This window comes from Abrus precatorius, unplaced genomic scaffold, assembly GCF_003935025.1.
Source record: "Abrus precatorius isolate BTA unplaced genomic scaffold, Abrus_2018 Scaffold1, whole genome shotgun sequence".
Lineage (NCBI taxonomy): Eukaryota > Viridiplantae > Streptophyta > Magnoliopsida > Fabales > Fabaceae > Abrus > Abrus precatorius.
The window spans coordinates 1689700-1711136 of record NW_020874291.1 but is presented as its reverse complement, the minus strand read 5'-3'; the positions used below and the strand labels follow the sequence as shown (position 1 = coordinate 1711136).

Here is a 21437-nt window from a genome sequence, read left to right as displayed (position 1 = left end):
AGGGCAATTACAAAGCGTCATTCATCAGGAGATCCATCAACCTAGTATTACTAAACAAGAATGTATGGACATAGAGAATATACCTCAGAATTGGATGACTCCAATCGTCTAATATCTGACCGACAACAGCCTGCCAAATGATCCAGCCCGGCTAGGAAAATAAGAATGCAAGCAGCCAAATATACCATCCTCGGCAAAGACTTGTAGAAGAGGAATTTCAACACCCATGTTGAAATGCCTTGATGAGGATCAGGCCAGTTATGTAATGAGAGAAATTCACGAAGGCATCTGTCGGACCTACTCAGGTGGATGAACTATGGCAGCCAAAATTTTGAGAGCCGGATACTTCTGGCTGACACTATCCAAAGACTGCAACATCTTTGTAAAGAAATGTATTCCTTGTCAGCAACACGATCCTCACATACATAAACACGCCGACACCCTCCATCCAATCAGTGCTCCCTGGCCTTTTGCCATTTGGGGAATGGACCTTCTCAGTCCTTTTCCCCTAGCAAATGGACAGTACAAATTCCTGATTGTTGTCGTAGCAGAGCTACTCACCACCATCACGACTAACAACGTCCAAAAAATTCACCTAGAAAAATATTATCACACATTTCGGTCTCCCTCACGCCCTGATCACCGATAACGGGCTACAATTCACATATCAACGGTTCAATGAGTTCTTAGAATGGTTGCATATCAAACACAGGTTACATCTGTGGAACATCCTCAATCCAATGGACAAGCAGAGGCTGCAAACAAGGTCATTTTACATGAACTCAGGAGACAATTAGGTTCGGCGAAGGGGGAATGGGCCGAAAAGCTGCCCGAGATCTTATGGGCTTATCTGTGTACGCCACAGACAGCCACAAAAGAAACACCTTTCCGGATGATCTATGGTACTGATGCCATGGTGCTGGTTGAAATTGGAGAGCCATCATTTCGAAGACAACAATTCAATGAATCAGCAAATGACAAATCCCTTGCAGTTAATCTAGATTTACTGGATGAAGTACGTGGTCAAGCAGCAATAGTCGCCGAAGCTACCAAAAGGATTATGGCAAGGAAGTTCAACTCAAAAATTCATCCAAGACAATTCTACGTTGATGACTTGGTGTGGCGAATAATAGGGGAAACATGTCGGGACAGGCGAGAAGGAAAATTAGCTGCTAATTAGGAAGGCCCCTTTCAGATAATGGAGCGGCTTGACAACGGGTCATACAGGCTGAAGACACTAGAAGGAAAACTGATACCGAGGACTTGGAACAACACACATTTAAAGCATTATTTTAGTTAAACATGTAATATATATTCAGTGCACTCTTTTCCTCACCCAGGGTTTGTCCTCTTAAAAGAATATGAAAAGGGATTTTCCTGATAAGGTTTTTAACGAGGCACATTATCAATAAAATATCTCTTCTATACCTACTCGGTTATCTTGATTTATTTATCACATTCCCTCCCAAGTACCACTACTTGGCTAAGGATGAATTATTTATCATACCCTCTCGAGTACTCCTACTCGGCCAAGGATGACTTATCTACCACATTCCCTCCCGAGTACTCCTACCCGGCTAAGGATGATTTATCACATTCCCTTCCGAGTACTCCTACTAAACAAAGGATGAATTATTTATCACATTCCCTCCCGAGTACTCCTACTCGGCTAAGGATGACTTATCTACCACATTCCCTCCCGAGTACTCCAAATCGGCTAAGGAATTATTTATCACATTTTCGCCCGAGTACCCCTACTCAGTCCAGGTTGTTAAGAACCCCCCAGTACTTAGCGAAGATCGAATCAATTAATTCATTCCCGAATATTCCTACTAGGTAAAAGGAGAATACATTATTAACTCCCATACACTTGTATGCCAACGAAGAATTGCGTACCCCTATACTGAGTACCCCTACTCGGTCAACTATCACTTATTCGAACATATCGTTATCAGTTAATCAGTTAATCACTTAAACTTGATGGGTTGACGTCAGTGTTGATCATACACATTACTAGTCGGCTCACAACAAGACAATTTAAGAAAACATTAGTGTTGTTCACACAAACATTACTAGTCAGATCACAACAAGAAAACATTAATATTCATTTGTTGATGAGCATTACAAAAAATTAGGCACTATCGGGCACAAAAAAAAAAAAAAAATATAGCCCCCCTTCGGCGCCCTGATAAGGCGGGGCACCCTCTTCACCAGGGTTCATGAGTTGGCTTAGGGCTAAGGCGTCGAGTTCTACCTCCTCATCCACTTCATCATAAGGTAGGAACTTCGCATCAAAGAAGTCTCGCGTCAGGTCGAAACTGAAGCTTGAGGGAATCTGGCAGAACTCAACAGCTTGGCGGACAACATGATTAAAACTGGCTTCGTGCTCGGCAACGATTTTTATGTTACACTCGTCGGTTAGTGCCTTCAGCTCGATTTCAGACTTTTGCTTCTCCCTGTCCACTTCCAAGCCCTTCGCCTCCAACTCCGAACTCTTTGCCTTCAGTTTGGAGTCTTTCGCCTCCAGCGTCTCCTTGGCCACACGCATACGGTTACCCATGACATAGAAGTGCTCTTTCAGCTGAGCAACTTCCTCCTCCAGGGACTTATTGGTCTCGACCAAACTTGATCGAACCTCCTCACTTTGGGCAAGAGCCTGTTCGGACGAGACGAGTCGGCCTTGGACCCTTTCCAACTCTTGTAGGGGCTCCAATGCAAAGCTGCGTACCATCGCCATGGCCCGCGCCTAGAACTCGCAATACCATTGCCAACGAGTCCTGTGGGCTTGCATATTTATAAGTACTCGTGCCGACTCTGACAACGAATCCAGACACACCATTCGGTTAACTCGGAAACCTTCAGCAAAGAACGATTCTAGTATAGTGTCAGTTGGCAGGACGGTGGGGGCAGAGGAACCTTCCCAGCCACTTGACCCAGCGTCACGAGCATGCTTGGGTCTTTTCTCCTTCTCTACCTCCTTCTCCTTGCCTTTGTCTTTTCTTTTCTTTGCTCGACCTTCGGCAAGAGGAGGGTCTTGTGGTGGAGAACGAGCTTCAGTTACGGGGGGGGGGGGGGGCAACTGATCTATTACTGGGTGTCAGTGAACACGAGTTGGAGTACCTTTGGGAGCCTTCAGCTTAAGACCATGCCGATAACCCAATATGGCTCCTCTTTGTGCCATTAACCCTGTAGTACAAACAAGACTAGTCAATACAAACCAACGCTCATGCGCAACAGAAACAAATATATGAAACATCTGACAACTCCTTAGCCGACAACATCTCCTTGGGATAAACGTCATAACGACGAGGTACCCGGATCCAATGGAAAGGAAAGAGGGGCCAGTTTTCCTTGTCAAAAAAATATTTTTTACCTATAAGGTTCACGGTTACCTTAAAGTAACCGATTTTGAAACCCTTAAAGGATGTAGTATAAGGTTTGAATAGGGGCAACCGGCCTGCCTTATTAAAGACACCCACTTTGCCTTATCAGATGGACGCGTACAGAAAAAAATGCAAAAATAAACCTACCATAGGTTCTATGTAATGAAATTTATAAAGGACCCTGAACGCTTGCATAGGCGCCCACCCATTCGGATGCAGTTGAGTAGGTGCAACGTTCAGCACCCTTAACACACCCGTTTGGAAGTTGTCAAAAGGGAGTCTAACACCTAACTCCCTGAACATATACTCGTATACATAAAAGGTGTCAACCCCTTCAACCTCTTTCCCTAAAAATACAAAGTTTGGGTGATCGGTCCCATCGCCCTGACAGGTGTTTATTGCTATAGGATACAGATCTGAACCCTCCCACAAGGATATGTCACAGTTATCTACAAAGGTTTGCAGACATTTATTCCTTTGGAAACGAGAAAAGTAGGCGGTCACTTCACCATGCACCCATTCATATCCAGGTACGGAACATGGGGGAAAGACAGGTCTTTCTCTTGGGGGGCTTGCGTTCGGTAGAGGTTCATCTGACTCAGCACCTGCTTGGGATGATTCGGCTTTGCCCTCATCCTCCCTTATATTAACCTCAGAACTATCCCTATTTGGTCGTGCAGAAACTTCTTCAAACCTATCATTTGTGAGGCTTTTGTCCTCGGCAGAAGTAGTTGGCCTCACAAGATCCGACAGGGAGTCCTCCCACACAATTGAACTAGCCATGACGATAACAGAAAAAGAGGAATGAGAGAAGCAAAGCGTACCTTTCAGTTTGAAGAAATAACTATGCAAAAGCGAAAAAGGTAATGCACAAAAGGTACTCTTTGGTGTAGAGTAAAAGTATCTGAATGGAGGGATGGTCCATCACGTATTTATAGAATCCAGGGTTTCGGGCAAGCAAAAGGTCACACCTTCTCTGAACCGTTAGATCTTCCTCAGATCTGACGACTAGAATCACGTACCCCTTCGTTTCAGAAGCTCTACACACAAGGAAACCCTAAATTCATAACCCTAATTCATTAACGCTGACATCACATCATCAATATCTTTCTGCTCACTGAATCGCGCACATATCACCAGAAGAAAGCCGACTACCATGTCGTCTCTTGGCCGAGAACTCCACCAGTGGTTCCAGCCCTTTCGCCTTACATCCTCGGGCTATGGGGGGATCCTCGGGCTATGGGGGGACTAGTGTATTAGGTAGGACACTACTCGGACTTAATTGTAGAAAGAAGAAACCGACTACCCCTTCAGCCTCATAAACTTTGATGTTGGTATTATTATTAAGCCCTCTCATCGTTCCTCGTCAGACTTGAGGGGCTAGTGTACTGGATAGGGCCTTACTCGTAGGAAAAGGTAACCGCCATTCGGTTAATATAATCGAATACCCTCATCAGATTAAGAGGTAATTAGCTTGATTGATGATAATAACAAAAATATTATTTACTATAAAGGGCCAAAACTAATTAAAAGGCCAAAATTAAGGATGACTCAAGCCCATTAACCCATAACAAAGTCTATAAAAGAAAGGTAGGAAGCTCAGGTAAGGAGGATTTCTTGGCATATTATTAAAATAGTATTTGTTATTCAGAACCGATATCTGACATCAGCATTGGAGTGTCTTTTGCAGGTGACCTCCCTACTTCAGCTACGTACAGAAGGACATCATCACACCAAGGCAGAGATTAGAAGATTAGTGTTTTTCTAGCAAGAATAATATTTAAAAGAAAAAAAAATACTACCTTCTGTTAATGTATTTTTTTATATTCAAATTATGATAATTTGGTGATTATAATATTTTATTTTTTTCTGTGTGTTCAAAGATATGGTTGAGAAATTATTAAATAACAAATATTTGATGAAAACTTAAAATATTTATTATTATTAATGCATTAAATCTTATAACATCATGCATTTAATCAAAACATTTTATATATAGATTTTTATTGTATGACCTTAAAAACATTAAAGAAATTATTTATTATTTTATATTTAATAAAAAATTATATATTTTGAATATACTCTTTACATTTTTATAACTTATTATTTGAATAAATTTGATCTTGTATTAATTTTTAAAATTTCTTTAACATCCTAACTGTTTTTTTTTTATAATTCATTTTTCCTAAGATTATAAAAAAAAAAAAATTTAAGTTGTTACATCATAGCTTGTTAAAAGAATGACATAGTTTTGAGTTGTCCATTCTTTCAAGGGACGTGAAAAGAAATCTTGTTTTGTTAAATGGCCATAAAACTTGCCTTTTACTTTCTTTATAGAGGATAACATCTCTTTAGTTACGATGATATTGTCATGAATTTTCTTGCTCAAATAAAACTGAATTGAAAGGATAAAATAAATTCATTAAGGATTTTTGTTAATCTTAACCTTTAGAATTGAAGATAAACATTTAATAATAGTAAATTTTATTAAAAAAAATATTTATTATATTTTTACAACTTTGATACAATAACTATGTACTTCTTTCATAAAATTTTTTATTTGTGAATGTTTAAACTCATCTCTAAAGGTTGAGGTTAATAAAACTTATTTATTAAAAATGAGCTTAATTTTGTTAGCTAACGTCTTGAAGGATCTTATATGACACATTACATATCCCACTAGGGGAAATTGATTGATGAATTCTGGTTGATTTGTCGGGTCCCACTTTCAATGATTGTATTTCCAGTGATTGGGATAACAGGGGAGTTGAGTTCATGTTCTTTGTGTTCAAGACAATTTCCTTTAGCTTTAGCATGTCCAAACTTTTCACATACAAAACACACAAAGTGGAGGCCTTTGTATTTAATCATATGTTATTTTCCCATTGCCTATATTATCTCCAACCTTACACTTCTATATCACAGTATTCCACGAGAAGACAAGAAGACAGAACCAGGTCGTAATACAACGGAAGCCTTATACAGATCAAAATAAGGTTTCAATATTCTTATAGCACGATAGTGATCAAATATAAGCCACTAGACCTCTGTTGTAGCCATTATTTTACAGGAAAAAGAATCATTACCCACGTTAACAATGTCAAAGGGTATTCTGCTGGTTTCTTGCTACTTTCCTCTCCTATCTGGTATTACAATATTGAATAGTCCATCTTCATGTTGCTCTACTTTTATCTTTGAAAATCTACACTCGAAATATTCCTCATGAACCTATTTTAAAAGATTTATCGTTAAGCTCCACTATATATCATCTTTATTTTGTTATTTGTTATTATTACAATTTATATTAGTTGTTTGTACATGTTGTTTGAAATAAAAAAAAGTTTGATTGATGTAAACTAGAGAATGTCTCATAGTGAGACAGGTCGTCTAGAATCAGGCTCTGTGTATCCTTCTTATTGTAGCAAGAGAGTCTCAATAAGGATGAGGGAAATACTTTGTTTAAATATTTTGAGTCAAAGGGGAGCCTTAACCCTTTTTAGTTGTGTTAAATTTGTATGTGTTGATGAATCCATGATTAAAAGTTTGATTGAAACAAGTAAATACATGAAAATCAATAAGACCACAAATTGTGTTGTATTTAATGATGAATTTGCTTGTTATGTAGTTGGGTGCATGAAAATCTTGCATGTTTTGTAACATCTCTGTTTTTATATTAATTAAAATTGCATTGTTATGATAAATATACATGTGAAGGGATGTTAGGAAAGTTTTGAAGTGTTAGAACGGTAAGGTTTTCTCGCTGTAACGAGAGTGTGTCATTGTAGCGAGAATAAGGTGGTTAAATTAGAATATTCTAGAGCTTTTTCGCTGTAGCGAGAGATTTTCGCCGTAGTAAGAGAAGTGAATAAGATTGTCTCACCTGTAGTGAGAAGCCTTACTATAGCAAGAAGGGTCTAACTGTATTGAAAAGTGCAAAAAATAGAGTGCAGTTTTATCTAATATTTTTGCTATAGTAAGAAATAACTGGCTGTAGCGAGAATATTATGAGTAATCTCTCGCTGTAATGAGAGTATCACGATTCTGAAGGTATTTATGAGTTTTTTTACATGAAAAACCATCTTTTTCCTACCATTTCACATTCTCTCTAGTTTCTCTCAACTCTCAACTCTCAACCCTCCTTTTCAGATAAAACTCCTTAAACCCTTGATTGTCTTTTGAATTTGAGATCATAGAATTATTCTACACGATTCTAAGTAAATTTTCCTAAGTTTAATAGTATTTTTATCATTCATTTTCTTTGAATCTTATTCTTAAAGGATAAATTCTTGTTATTTAGGTAGAAGAGCTGCTTTTTGAACATTTTTCATCATCAATACCTATTTAAAACTTTATTATAAGGTAAGAGGAGTGATTGTGCAGTGAGTGCACCTGCTTGTATGTATTGACTTGTTGTGGTAGTGTGAACCCAAGGCGTATGTTGTTGAAAAGAGTTAATTAATGCTTGCTTAGTGTATGACTTAATTATAGTAGGAAATATCTTGAATATGCAAGGTGAGTCTCTGTGTTATGTATGTGATAGTGTAGATGACTCACCTTTACATTTATTTTTCAGGTGACCAAGACGATCAGCATCAAACTCAATAAAGGGATGAATGATATTACTATAGGACTTAGAAAATTATTTTAAAACTTGTGGTGTATTAAATAGGTCCTATAACATTTATTTTGATTTCAAATTTGTAACTCATCCCATATTTTGAAATACATTATTGAAACGATGTATTTGAAGTTATTTGAAAGAAAATTCTATTATTATCTTTTTTCTAATTTGTGAAAATATAATTTATTTTAAAATGATTACTTAAAATTAATTAAGGTGTTACACACGTAAATTTTAAAATTGTCACTGCATCTTTTTCTGCATCAATTAAAAAAGAAACAATGTAGAATCCTATTATAGAAAGTGTTTTTTCACTAGTGAAAATCCACGTCACATGCTAGTGGTTTATTTGAGAGTTTTGGTGAATTTCTCCCTTGAGTTTTTGGGTTCCCTCTTTCACGTCCAACATGATATATTATATCTAGTCCTAAACTTGTACAAAAGAGGGATCAACACTCTAGGCTTATTTTGAGTTATTTTCTTTGTTTTTGGGTAGTTTTGTAACTTATATTTTGATTCTTATTTTTGCATTTTCACAATTAATCGTAATCTTGGTATATCTTGTCTCTTCTAACTAAATCGCAATATACTTGGATCACTCAATCCTTTATTGGCTGGGGTTTATTTTGGGTCAATTTTTACTAATTATTTTATAATCTTTAATTTCTTACCTATTTTTTTTATTTAATTAAATTTAAAATGATAAAACTTCTAACATATAAAAATGACAAAATTTTGAGATATTATAGTATTTACTAATTTAGATAATTTTTTAGTGTTTGATGTAGGTATGAGTTCATCGTTGATGATTAACCAAAAATATCATAAATACATGGGGTCCTTCAATGATGATGAGTTGAAAATAATTATTCGGTAGTTAAAAAAAAATTGTTGCTTTAAAAAAAAATAACTTAGAGAACTTAATTAAATTTACTTAAATTAAAATTTGAGAATTAAATTAGAAAAAAGTATTATAAGATAAAATAGAAACTTCACTTAAACTTAACTAGAGAACGAAAGTATAGTTTGACCTACTTAGGATAAACAAAATTTTAAAGCTTCTTATTAATATAATTTTTTTTAGTTGACTTTTATTTTTCTATTTTTCTATTTCATCTATTATAATTGATTAATTTATTTATAAAATTAACTTATTACACTTAACTCTGCATCTTTTTTCTATAATTTTATCATATAAAAAAATCTATTTCATACAATTTAAATATAAGAGATTATTTTAAAATTAATTCTTACTTAACACATATAAACATAAAACTTATTTTGTATAATTAACTATTACAATAATTGATTACAAATATAATCATCTATTAAAATATTTTCTTCAGCTAATCTAAATACATACTAAATTTATTAAGCATTTTTCCTGTAAGAGTTAAGATTCAAATGTATAATAAACATAAATTAGTGATCTTCCAGGGTAAAAGTAAGAGTACTTGAGTGTGAAATATTTATATAAAAAATTTTAACTATCAGCGTAAGCTTTAAGTAACATAATTATTGATAATATGTAATAAAAATATGAGATATTTTGTAAAATTTAATTATAAAATATTTTAAAATTAATTATACTATTTAGTTGCATATATCATGAAAAAATTAAATATATTTATGTTATATAATATTTTATATATGAAAGATTATGTCTCAAAGTGTCGTATTAATAATAAAGTTAACACTTTTGACAATCATTGAACGTGATAATTATAACAATTTTTTTATTTGTTTGATCACTTCATTTAGCAAAAACATAATAATTATTAGAAAATTATTTTTAAGAGAAAAAAAATTATGTTTAATATAAACATTATTTGTATTGTTATTAAATGCATTAATTAAGTTTTTATTTTTTATTAGAATATCTTATTTACACTGTTATAAAACTAATTAATATGTTAATCCTATGTTATTTGTAAAAAATGTTCATACTAAGAAGTGAATTTTACATAAAGCTAAGTAATTAATTTTTTAAAGTTATTAAAAAAATTTAGTAAATACAGTTAACCTCAAGCTAAATCTTTAGTCAAAAAAGATAAATGACAAAAAAAATTGATGAATATGAATCTACTTTCTTCAATGTCAAACTGTTTACAAATGAACTCAGCTAAGCTTATTTAGAATGTAATTAAAGACTTTAATTAGAATAAAAACTAATTATTTATTCTACGAGAGAGACTTCAAAACAAATTTGATTGATATGTACGTCACGTTGAAAGCAAAAATGCTTAATCCTAAGCTCATTTGGCTATAAGTGACATAAAATCAGCTCCAAGAAGAAGAGATACATTGCATCCTAATCGAAGCCTACCACTATTTTGCATCTTTGTACTCATAAAATCAGCTGCAAGAAGATCAACAAGTGCCATATAGATTAAAATTCCATATGATGCTGTATTGAAGATTCCTTCCACAATAAGCGCAGTGGGACTACTTTCATCATAAATATTAGTTATTCCTATACCAATTCCAATTTTCAGGGGAGTAATTAAAACAAAAATAACCCCATAATTGTGACAGATATCCTCTTATATTTTGCCTGCAATAATTTCACATTTCAAAACTCACAAAAAGTTACTTTTTTTTTCTGTTTCAATTTTGTTTCATTTCATAAACAAATTTTTTTTAATGTAATTATGCAAGAGTGTTTTTCTAAATATACGTAGGGTGTGATTATAATCCAACACACAAGTCTCAGTCCAATAAAACGATTTGTTTTGTTAAGAAAAAAAACTAAATTAAAGAAGTTTGAAAAATCCTCACAAGTCATAGTTTGGTGTCACATACATCACTTCAATGACAAATAACTCTCTGTACATATATATAGAAAAAAAATTTCTCACACTAGTATAAATCTAAAAACTTTTACATTTATCTAAATTTTTCATTTAACTTATATCTAACGGCTAATAAAGTAATAAATTATAATTCATTATATATATACATGTTACCTGAGTTACAGAACTTCCAAGTCCCATGCCCTAAAAAACTGATGAAAAGACAACGCAACTATCAGCGACCTTATTGTGTTGGGACTCTCTGAAGCTCCCAAGGAAATTCTAATGACGAGGGAATGAACAACAATGCCAAGCTCTAACACCTAGATTGAAATCAAAACAATCAATCTCGAATTGAAAATTTATTATTATAAAAGAAATCAACATATATATTTAATAACTTATTATTCTGCATCCTATGATTGAAAATTAAATACCTAAATCTATTATGTAAAATAAGAAAATAAAAGTGTGTCTAATACTAATCTTGTTTTTATTTTTCTTTTTAGAGAAAATAAAAATCACTTTTAATCAGTGTACGAAGAATTTAAAATGATATTAATTATTATTTTTAATTAAAAGAAAAGATAAATTAAAAAGTTTATCAAATAATTTATCAAAATGACTTTAAATATGTTTATTTTTAGTTGTTAACCTAGAATTGTAATATGGTTATTTAGTTAGTTTAGATACTCAAATTCAAAACTAGTACTTCACCAATTAAACATTAAAAATTGGTACATGCGATATGACCCGATGGTGAAGAAGTTGTGAGGACTGAGAGAATACGTGGCCGTGTGTTGCATGTGTGTGAAGATGAACTTCCTGCCCTTCGCCAATAAGCACACGTATGATGTGATCCTGTATGCATATAAGAAACTGAGCTCTGCAGATTTATATAGAGTTTTTCAGCCCATGGATCTCCTCACATCACGTTTTACGTAGTCCTTTAGCCTACGGATCTCACACGTTACTCCTGACACCATGCGTTCCATCTTGGGAGTACCCAACCGTTTATATAGTCATCTTGCCTACGGATCTCCCATAAGACGAGACTCCTAATGATCCATCTCACACTTTTGTAGGATGCATATCTTTGCAACTTCATAAAGATAATAATCTTCGTGCTTTACCGACAAGTAGATGATCCTCACACTTTTGGTAAGATTTATACGTTTGAACAAAGTACCTAATAATCTGTATTCACAGTAGAATTAAGATGTATATTTAATTATACATCTAATGTTATAAAAATTTATTATCTGATATCGTTAAATACTCATGAGAGGAGGGTTTACCATAGATGGACTATTGATGTGCTTTGTGTATAGTCTTACAAATAATCACTCTTGTGTCAACGTAGATCCATTCTCACATTTTGTAAACTTAATTAACTAATATATATATATATATATAAAGAGAATAGTTAACATGTGACAAATACAGAATATAAATAGATACGTGAACATAGCAACTATTTTCTGCCATGATTTGAGCTAGATTTCATAACCTAGGTATGAAATTTAGAAGTTAAAATAAAATAAAATACTTAATATATTAAAGACGATAATTTATTTGTCTTGGTGTAAGCTAGTTGTCTAGAATATATATAAAACGATGCATCGGACCTCAGAAAAAACAAGCAAGTTGTGTCAAAATATTTTCTAAGTTCATTTCTATTTTTTTAGTAATTTTAAATTTATTAAAAATTAAAATAATTTACTTATAAGTGTGAGAAATTGTTTAAAAAATAATTTAAAATATTTCTTGATTGATGATGCAAACTCTTAATTTTTATTCTAAATTAATATAATTAGTTTATAGTTTGAAGGATGGTTATTTTTGAAATTATTATATCAGTTTAAAAAAGTTCCATTCAACTAACCATTATTTTGCATATGATTGAAAATTAAAAAATTAAGCAAGAAATATTATGCAAAATAAGAAAATAAAAGTGTGTCTAAAATTAGTGTTATTTTTGCTTTTATTTTTCTATTAAAAAAATAAAAAAATTACTTTTAATCGGTGTATAAAGGAATTTTAAATAATATTAATTATTATTTTTTATTAAGAAAATTGATAAATTAAAAATTTTATCAAATAATTTATCAAAATAACTTTAAATATATTTATTTTTAAATATTAAAATAAGTAAAATATGTTTAATTTTTATTAGAATTTGCTTGAGTTAATCTATATTTACTTAAGCAAAAATGAAACTAAACATTTAACTTCATTTTCATTAAATGTTAACAGAAGAGATCTATCTTTTAGTTAGTTTAGATACTCTGATTCAAAACTAATTAGTATGAACAACTGGAATCAGAATACACACATTGATAGGCGACAAGTTTGTAAAAGCCCAACAACAACGCTACAAAGCAAGGTTGACAATTTTTAAAACAGAAGTTTGGTATAATTTGCAAATCTTAAGACATTATTATTGCTATGGGATGTCTTTCACAAAGTTCTCGATGCTTGTCTTGGACAAGTTTTTTCTTTCCTTTCGGGTCTATGACTTCTGTTTTATATCTTTAAAACATGTAATGTTTAAAATCATACTATCTTGTCCAAGCTATATATGTATGTTTATCTAGGTGGTGATTTAAAAAAGATGTATTTACATGCATTAATACAATTTCAATTTATAATAAAAATAATTTTTAAATAACTAAAATATTGAATGTTATTTTACATCTTTAAGTTTCTTCACAAATTCTATATATGATATTAATAATTTTTAGAATTAAAATTTTCACATCTAATTTTATAGTCTCAATTTATCGTGAAAATGAGCTTTCATATTGATAGATTTTTCAATACGCCCTTTCTGTACATTGGTCGTATTTGCTTCACATAATTTCTATTCGCTTAAACAAAAGTTACAAGAAAAAAGATGGTTTACTAGATGAATATTGTTTAAGTGGTCATTAATTCACTTAAGTCACACAAGATATTCTAATACTCGCTTAAGTGAATAAAGTTGAGCTTAAGTTAAGATTGAGTATCATATTTTCGCTTAAGCCAAATTATCATGAGTTAAGCTAAAAATAATGGCTTAAACAAATATTGACGAAATTTGTATGTTCATAGTTGTATAAAATTAGTTAAGCGAATATAGTATAGCTTAAGCAAAAATTATATAAAATAATTTTCTTGCATTTTTTAATGTTCAACCACATCTCTTTAGTTATTATCCTCATTTCAATCTAGCCAAGTTATTTGTTTTTAAGAGAATTGGGATGAGTATGATATTTATAAATTTAATTGGTTCTATTTACAAATATCACAATTCAAAATATGATAATTTAAAGAGTGTGGATTATTTAGATTTGAGAAAAATGTTTGCATGTTATTTGAAAGGAAAAAAACAAGGATAAATTGAACAAACCTTCTACAATATTATTGTGATTACTTGATTATATTCGATCTCGTCTTAGATATTATTTTCAAACTTTTATTGCTTAAATTTCAATTATAGCCCATGAATATATCGAACTAATTGTAAGAAACACAAAGAAAATGCTTGAACTAGCTTTAAAAAAAAATGAAAGTAAATGATTTTGAAAGAATAGGTTTAGTTTTATGTAAATGAAGAAGGAAGCTTAATTTCATAACATTTACGATAATGCTTTTAAAAGATATTTATTTTAAAAGAAAAATACTTTTAAAGGACTTGTTTTAAATATATAATACTTAAAAAATTTTACCTTACAAAATTTACTAAAATTAAATTATAAATATTATAAATTTTAAAAAATCTATTCCTTTATCTACATATCATGTTGTTGTCTGTACCAATAAAAGATACGACATAAGTATTTCATGTGATCTATATACCATACAAAAAATAAATATGTACAGGTAAAGACAAAGAAATGAATACTAATTTTGTTTGATAAATTTTACATTATTTTAAAATTAATTCTCACCTAATACATCCAATATAAAATTTATTTTGTATAATAAATTATTAATTATAAATATAATCATATATTGAAATTTTTTTCAACCAATCTTAATACATACTAAATTTATAAAACATTTCCCTTTTAAGTGTTAAGACTCAATTGTATAATAAACATAAATTAGTAATCTTTTATAATAAAAGTAAGAGCATTTAAATATGAAACACTGATACAAAAATTTTAAACCATCATCGTAAGCTTTCAGTAAAATAAATATTAATAATATATAATAAAAATATGAAATATTTTATGATATTTAGTTATAAAATATTTTATAGATAATTATACTATTTTAGTTGCATATGTCATGAAAAAATTAAATATATTTATATCATATATCATTTTATATATAAAAAATTATACCTCAAAGTGCTGTATTGTTAATAAAACTAACAGTTTTGATAACCATTCAACATGATAATTATAACATTTTTTTTTATTTGTCTAATCACTTCATTCAGTAAAAACATAATAATTACTAAAAAATTATTTTTAAGAGAAGAAAAATTATGTTTAATATAAACATTATTAGTATTATTATTAAATACATTAATTAAGTTTTTTTATTTTTTATTAGAATATCTTATTTACATTGTTATAAAACTAATAAATATGCCAATCATATGTTATTTGTCAGAAATGTTTATACTGAAAAGTGAATTTTACATAAAGCTAAGTAATTAATTTTTTAAATGTATTAAGAAAATTTAGTAAATATAGTTAACCTTAAGCCAAATCCTTAGTAAAAAAAAGATAAATTTACATTAAGACTCATATACTAAATTTACAAATGATTCAAAATAATATAAGTCCTAATGAGCAGTAAGTTCTACACCAAAAAGATTAGGACAGTCTTAGTTGTCGTTCCCAAATCATCCATTTATATCTGCCAACTCTTCCTGTGTCAGGTCCTTATCCTTGTTGAGGTCACCGATGTTAACCACTACTTTAGTCTCAATTACTCACTCAAAGGGGAACCAAGTATGTCTTCCCATATGGTCATGTCAAGGAAAGTGTACACGTAGTTTACCGCGTTTGGCGTCTAGACCGTTTCTTGATATATGTACAGGTTGACCAAATGGCGAATTCTATCATAAATAGGGTACTCAAAAGGGATATTATATTCTATGTTCATTTCTCAAGTATATATATTACCAGGTTCTTATTAATATCTACAATTAAATTATAGTGATAGTGTCGCTGTCACTCCCTAAACAAAAAATGTAACCTAATATACATTGTTCCCTCTACTCTAAAGGTTATCGGTAGAGTGATCATTCTACTTCTCTAAAACATTTAGTAAGGATGAGTTTTTCTTCTTACCACTGAATCAAGATAATAATCAACTTAATAATTTTAACACACATGTTTAATATAACATACAAACTAACTCAACTAATAAGCATATCAATCATATCACTCGTGAATATAAATTATTTTCCATATACTGTTATCACATTCTTTCAACATTCTTATCCTTCTTTAACTCCTTATCTCAATCAATTATTGTCCATGGGATCCCTTGAGGTCTTCTTTATGTAGATAGTTGCTAGTTAGCCACAACAACACAGATACAAGTGCCAATTTGGCTTCCTTTTAGCAAAAGTATGATCAGAAAATGAGTGTGAGACATGTAATGCTTCTGTTCTTATTAAGAATTGTGCACCTATTACAAATAGCAACATGTTCCAATTTGGCCTCCTTTTAATAAAAGTATGGTTAGAAAATGAGTGAGACATGAGATGCTTTTGTTCTCATTAAGAATTGTGCACCTATTACAGATAGCATTCACTACCCTCATTTTTCCAATATTCCCAATCTGCTCCATTTTTTCATACTCCTAATATATCTTTGTAACTATCTACATGTATTCTGATCACTTTTCATGATAATGCAACTTTCACCCCTTTTTCCTTTCTTACTATAACATAATTTCACCATTTTAAACCATTCCAAGGCTTTTGTTCTTCTTTTATTTGTTATAAGTGGTCTTATTTTTTCCATAGAGATTCACATATAATTTGAAAGAGAACAACAAAATAGTTAATTATACTATTTTGATTGCATATGTCATGGAAAAATTAAATATATTTACATCATATATCATTTTACATATGAAAGATTATGTCTCAAAGTATTGTATTATTAATAAAGCTAACACTTTTGATAATCATTGAAGATGATAAGTATAACACTTTTTTTTTATTTGTCTAATCACTTCATTCAATAAAAATATAATAATTACTAAAAAATTATTTTTAAGAGAATAAAAATTATGTTTAATACAAACATTATTAGTATTATTATTGAATGCATTATTTAGATGTCAATACTAAGTTCTTTGTCAACAATGTTCATACTAAGAAGTAAATTTTACATAAAGCTAAGTAATTGATTTTTGAAAGTATTAAGAAAATTTAGTAAAAATAGTTAACCTTAAGCCAAATCCTTGGTAAAAAAAAATAAATGACACCAAAAATTGATGATTTGTTTAATGTCAAACTGTTCACAAATAAACTCAACTAAGCCTATTTAGAATATAAGTAAAGACTTTAATTAGAATAAAAACTAATTATTTATTCTAGGAGAGAGACTTCAAAACAAACTTGATTGATATGTACGCCATATTGAAAACAAAAATATTTAATCTTAAGCCCATTTGGCTATAAGTGACATAAAACCAGCTCCAAGAAGAAGAGATACATTGCATCCTAATCGAAGCTTACCACTATTTTGCATCTTTGTACTCATAAAATCAGCTGCAAGAAGATCAACAAGTGCCATATAAATTAAAATTCCAGATGATGCTGCATTGAAGATTCCTTCCACAATAAGCGCAGTGGGACTGTTTTCATCATAAGTATCAGTGATTCCTATGCCAATTCCAATCCCCACAGGAGTAGTTAACGCAAAAAACAATCCCATAATTGTGACAGACACCCTCTTGAATCTTGCCTGCAGTAATTTCACATTCTAAAAAGTCACAAAACATTGCTATTTTCTTTCATTTCATAAACAAAAATATAAATTATAAAGACTTATATTGCTTGCTTTAGAAATATCTTTATCTATATATGTTTATATAAAGAAACAATCTAACCACTATTATGTCTGTGTGTGTGGTGACTAACAACATGTTTCAATGAATTTTTAAAGGAAAGATACTTTATGGTTGTTGAAAGTTCGGCGACAACTAAAGGTCTATGGAGATTCAATTTTCATAGTAATGTTATCATGATTGAATCTTGGAACTTCAAAAATAAAAATTACTGAAACTTTATTTTTCAATGTAAAAGTTATGTTAATTTCCAACATTAAGTGTTGACATGTGTGTGATACGGTACGGTCATGACATTTTAATACCTAATTAATTAACGTAGTTTCATCATTTGAATAGGAACAAAGAATGGACCCTATGAAATTTATTCATAAAACGTGATAAAGCCTTAGGAACAAGCTAGTAACTAAGCATAGCTAAATAAATCCTTTTTTAAATTGTACAAATTTAGTTTCCATTAGTTTTCTTCAACTTAAAACCCTTAAACTTCTAACCATTTACTCAAAATATTTACAAATTGAATTGATTAAACTCTTTTTATTTAAAATTAAAAAAAATATAGATCAAATTTATCCATCATTCAAAAAATTAAGATTTTCTCGCTTCAAATCCTAATCTCACATCTTATAAAATTCTTTAACTTTTGTCAAATATTCACTAATTTATTTATTTTTAATATTTTAAAATATGTCATATTCCAATTCTATTATAAACTTTCTAAAATTTTGAATAAAACCTCTTGTAAATATTTCAAATAGAAAAAAAATCAATAAAAGATTAGAGCTTGTTTGTTTCTCTTTTAGATTTTAATTTTTCAAAATTATATTTTAAAAAAATTTTAAATACCTATTTTTAAGAAGAAAATAAAAATGAAACTTGTGTTAACAAATAATTTGTTTTTTAAATTTTAAAAAGAAAAAAACAGTTTTTAAAAACAAAAATTAAACTTGTAGAATTTAAAAAATAACTTAATCAACTTTAAGAAATAAAAAAAAATTACAATTACACATTATCCTAACTAAAAAATCAAAACCACTCAGTTCAATAAAATGATTTGTTTTAGTCAGGAAAAAAAAAAGTTTGAAGAATCCTAACCAATAATTATTATTTCGTGTATCACATCAATAAAACTACAAGCATGACTTCAATGACAAATAACTCTACATAAATAATAGAGTACCTGAGTTATGCAACTTCCAAGTCCCATGCCTTCAAAAAACTGATGAAAAGTCAACGCAGCTACTAGTGGCCTTATTGTTTTGGGACTCTCTGAAGCTCCTAAAGATATTCCAATGATAACAGAATGAACAACGATTCCTAACTCTAACACCTACGTTGAAATCAAAATCATCAATTCATGTGAATTCAAAATTTAAAGTTTATTATCATAAAAGAAAATCAAACATTTATTGTGTTTGAGTACTGTGATCAAAATTGAATCAAATTAAGGGCATTTTTAAATTCATTGTAATATAGACAAAAGTTAAAAATTGGATGGTACCTGTGATATGACCCGATGACGAAGAAGCTCTGAGGAATGAGAGGACATTTGGCCGTGGGCATGACCATGTGTTGCATGTGTGTGAAGGTGCACATGCCCTTCATGCTCTGACGCTTGTTTCTCTGCATCGGTAGCCTCAACCTGAGCATTCTTGAAGTGCTGCTTTTGAAAATAAGCAGTGGCATAAGTATCAACCATAAGGGTTCCCATGGCAGTGCACATAGCCACAAACCCAGTGAAGGGAAAGTCACCCCATGGATGCTCACTCAAACACGGTGAAGTCAGATTCTCAAAAGCATCAGGGAGCACATGAATGAACCCTGTCGCCAATATCACTCCCGCAGCAAAAGCTTTAACAACAAAGAAAATGTCCTTCTCAGGACTCAAAGCGGGTACAACTTTACCCAACAGTGGAATACACACCCCAACTGCACCTGCAGCTAGAATTGATGCTAAAGCTGCTACTTTGTACCTCAAAGCTTTTGCTTTGTCACGTCCTTCGTCTCCTTGATCACATTCTTCTGACACAACCAGAATTGGAAGCACAAGAAATAGGATTACAAACAATTGAGCGTTTCTCTTTAACCCATTCATTGTGAAGTAGCCGAATCAATGAGCAGATACAAGACTGACGTGCTTATATAGTTTTACAGAAAGTAACAGTGAAAAAAATCCTCATCGATAAACAGAGGAGATTAGTAGATGCGTGTGAGGTAGTTTGGGTGTAACGGAATGAGCAACAATGTTGTGAAATGTCGACATAACAGTATAACGAGTAATAAAAAAATAATTTTAAATGAGTTAAATATAGGAAGTCCACTGAAGAAAGAAGAGAGTTAGGTCCATAGTGTCGAAACAAATTTGAAAGTGTCCTAATTTTTTAAAAAGAAAAAAGATTATTTATCTATCTATATTCAAGTCAACTAAATCGGTTTCAAACATTGAAAACCACGAAAACAGAAAAGGGACCACCGAAGAAAAACAAAAATCAACGTTCATAAATGATAAGGAACTGACTAAGTCGGATTATAATTTGTATCAGAGAAACAGTCAAGCCAACCTAGTTTTATCTTAATTTGAATTATTTTAAATATTACATAGTATGACAATTAAGATTTTTCAGTAAAATGTGAGATGAGAAAGTTAACGTTTAAAAAATTAGAGATACTCAGTTGAAAATCAAATGGCAGTGGAAAAGATAAAGAGTTAGAGAATCATAATAAAAGTAAAAATTTTAAAAATAAAAAGGTTGTAACTAAAAATTAATGAAAAAAACCTTTTAAAAAATTAATTAACAGATAAATATTAGTAACTTCCCGATCCAAAATCTCAGGAAGATAAACGTCAGTACATTACGATATTTACTAAATAACGATCACTTGCTATTTACACATTTAAAAATTAATTAATTTTTAAACTATATATTTTGTTATTCTCTAACTATAAATCAAGAAACAAACTATTATAGGAAGTTTTAAATTGTTCATATCGATATTAGAGAAAAAACTTGAACTTCATTTTATTACTTTTTTTATTTTAAATATATTAAAAAGTTATTTTGTTTTATATTGAAACGCAAATTAAAAAAAAGTAAAAAATTTATCTGAAAGAAATCATATCTTTTTTCTTTTGAGAACAAAAGAAATGAATTTCATCATGTCATTTTGATATTCTCTTTAATTTTAAATGGTATAACAAAATTATCTATAAAATAATTTTTATTATTATAAAAATAAATTGTAAAATTTTGATTATATTTTCATCCTAAATTTAAAGAAGAAATTAAACCAAAAATTTGAGTTTAATTTAAATTTAAAATAAAAAAGAAAATACTTTGGAATAGAAATGGAAAGAATTTGAAGAGGTTATTTTAAAATAAAAAAGGAAAAGATTTGAAGATATTATTTTAGAATAAAAAAAAAACTATTTGAAGTAAATATTTTTTTTATTTTTTGTTTCATCATTTCTCAAAAAGTTATATTTGTAAAAATCAAAGTTTTGTACCGAAAATTGTACATTTTCAAACTTTTTAAAATTACATAACACTTTCAAATTTTTTAAAATTATAGAACTTTTTACGTGGTTCAATAAACAACCGACGTAGAAAGTACTTT

The 21437-nt window shown here is 30.4% G+C and overlaps 1 protein-coding gene and 1 pseudogene across 1 annotated transcript; both read right to left on the bottom strand.

Moving 5' to 3' along the window:
- Positions 1-10259: 10259 nt before the first annotated feature.
- LOC113858357 lies at positions 10260-10997 on the bottom strand (annotated as a pseudogene).
- Positions 10998-17413: 6416 nt separating this feature from the next.
- LOC113857798 (zinc transporter 8-like) lies at positions 17414-19917 on the bottom strand. The gene is made up of 3 exons (XM_027490007.1): positions 19324-19917; positions 19003-19152; positions 17414-17719 (listed from the first exon to the last, which is right to left on the bottom strand). Exons 1-3 carry the CDS (start codon positions 19915-19917, stop codon positions 17414-17416), a joined length of 1050 nt encoding a protein of 349 aa, XP_027345808.1.
- Positions 19918-21437: the final 1520 nt, after the last annotated feature.

Excerpts from the sequence above, each read along its gene's own strand:
- LOC113857798 (XM_027490007.1), bottom strand. The coding sequence starts at position 19,917 with ATGAATGGGTTAAAGAGAAACGCTCAATTGTTTGTAATCCTATTTCTT. Across the intron at positions 19,153-19,323 it reads GTCATCGGGTCATATCACAG|GTGTTAGAGTTAGGAATCGT; the intron begins GTACCATCCAAT and ends ATTTCAACGTAG. Across the intron at positions 17,720-19,002 it reads TTGGAAGTTGCATAACTCAG|GCAAGATTCAAGAGGGTGTC; the intron begins GTACTCTATTAT and ends AAATTACTGCAG.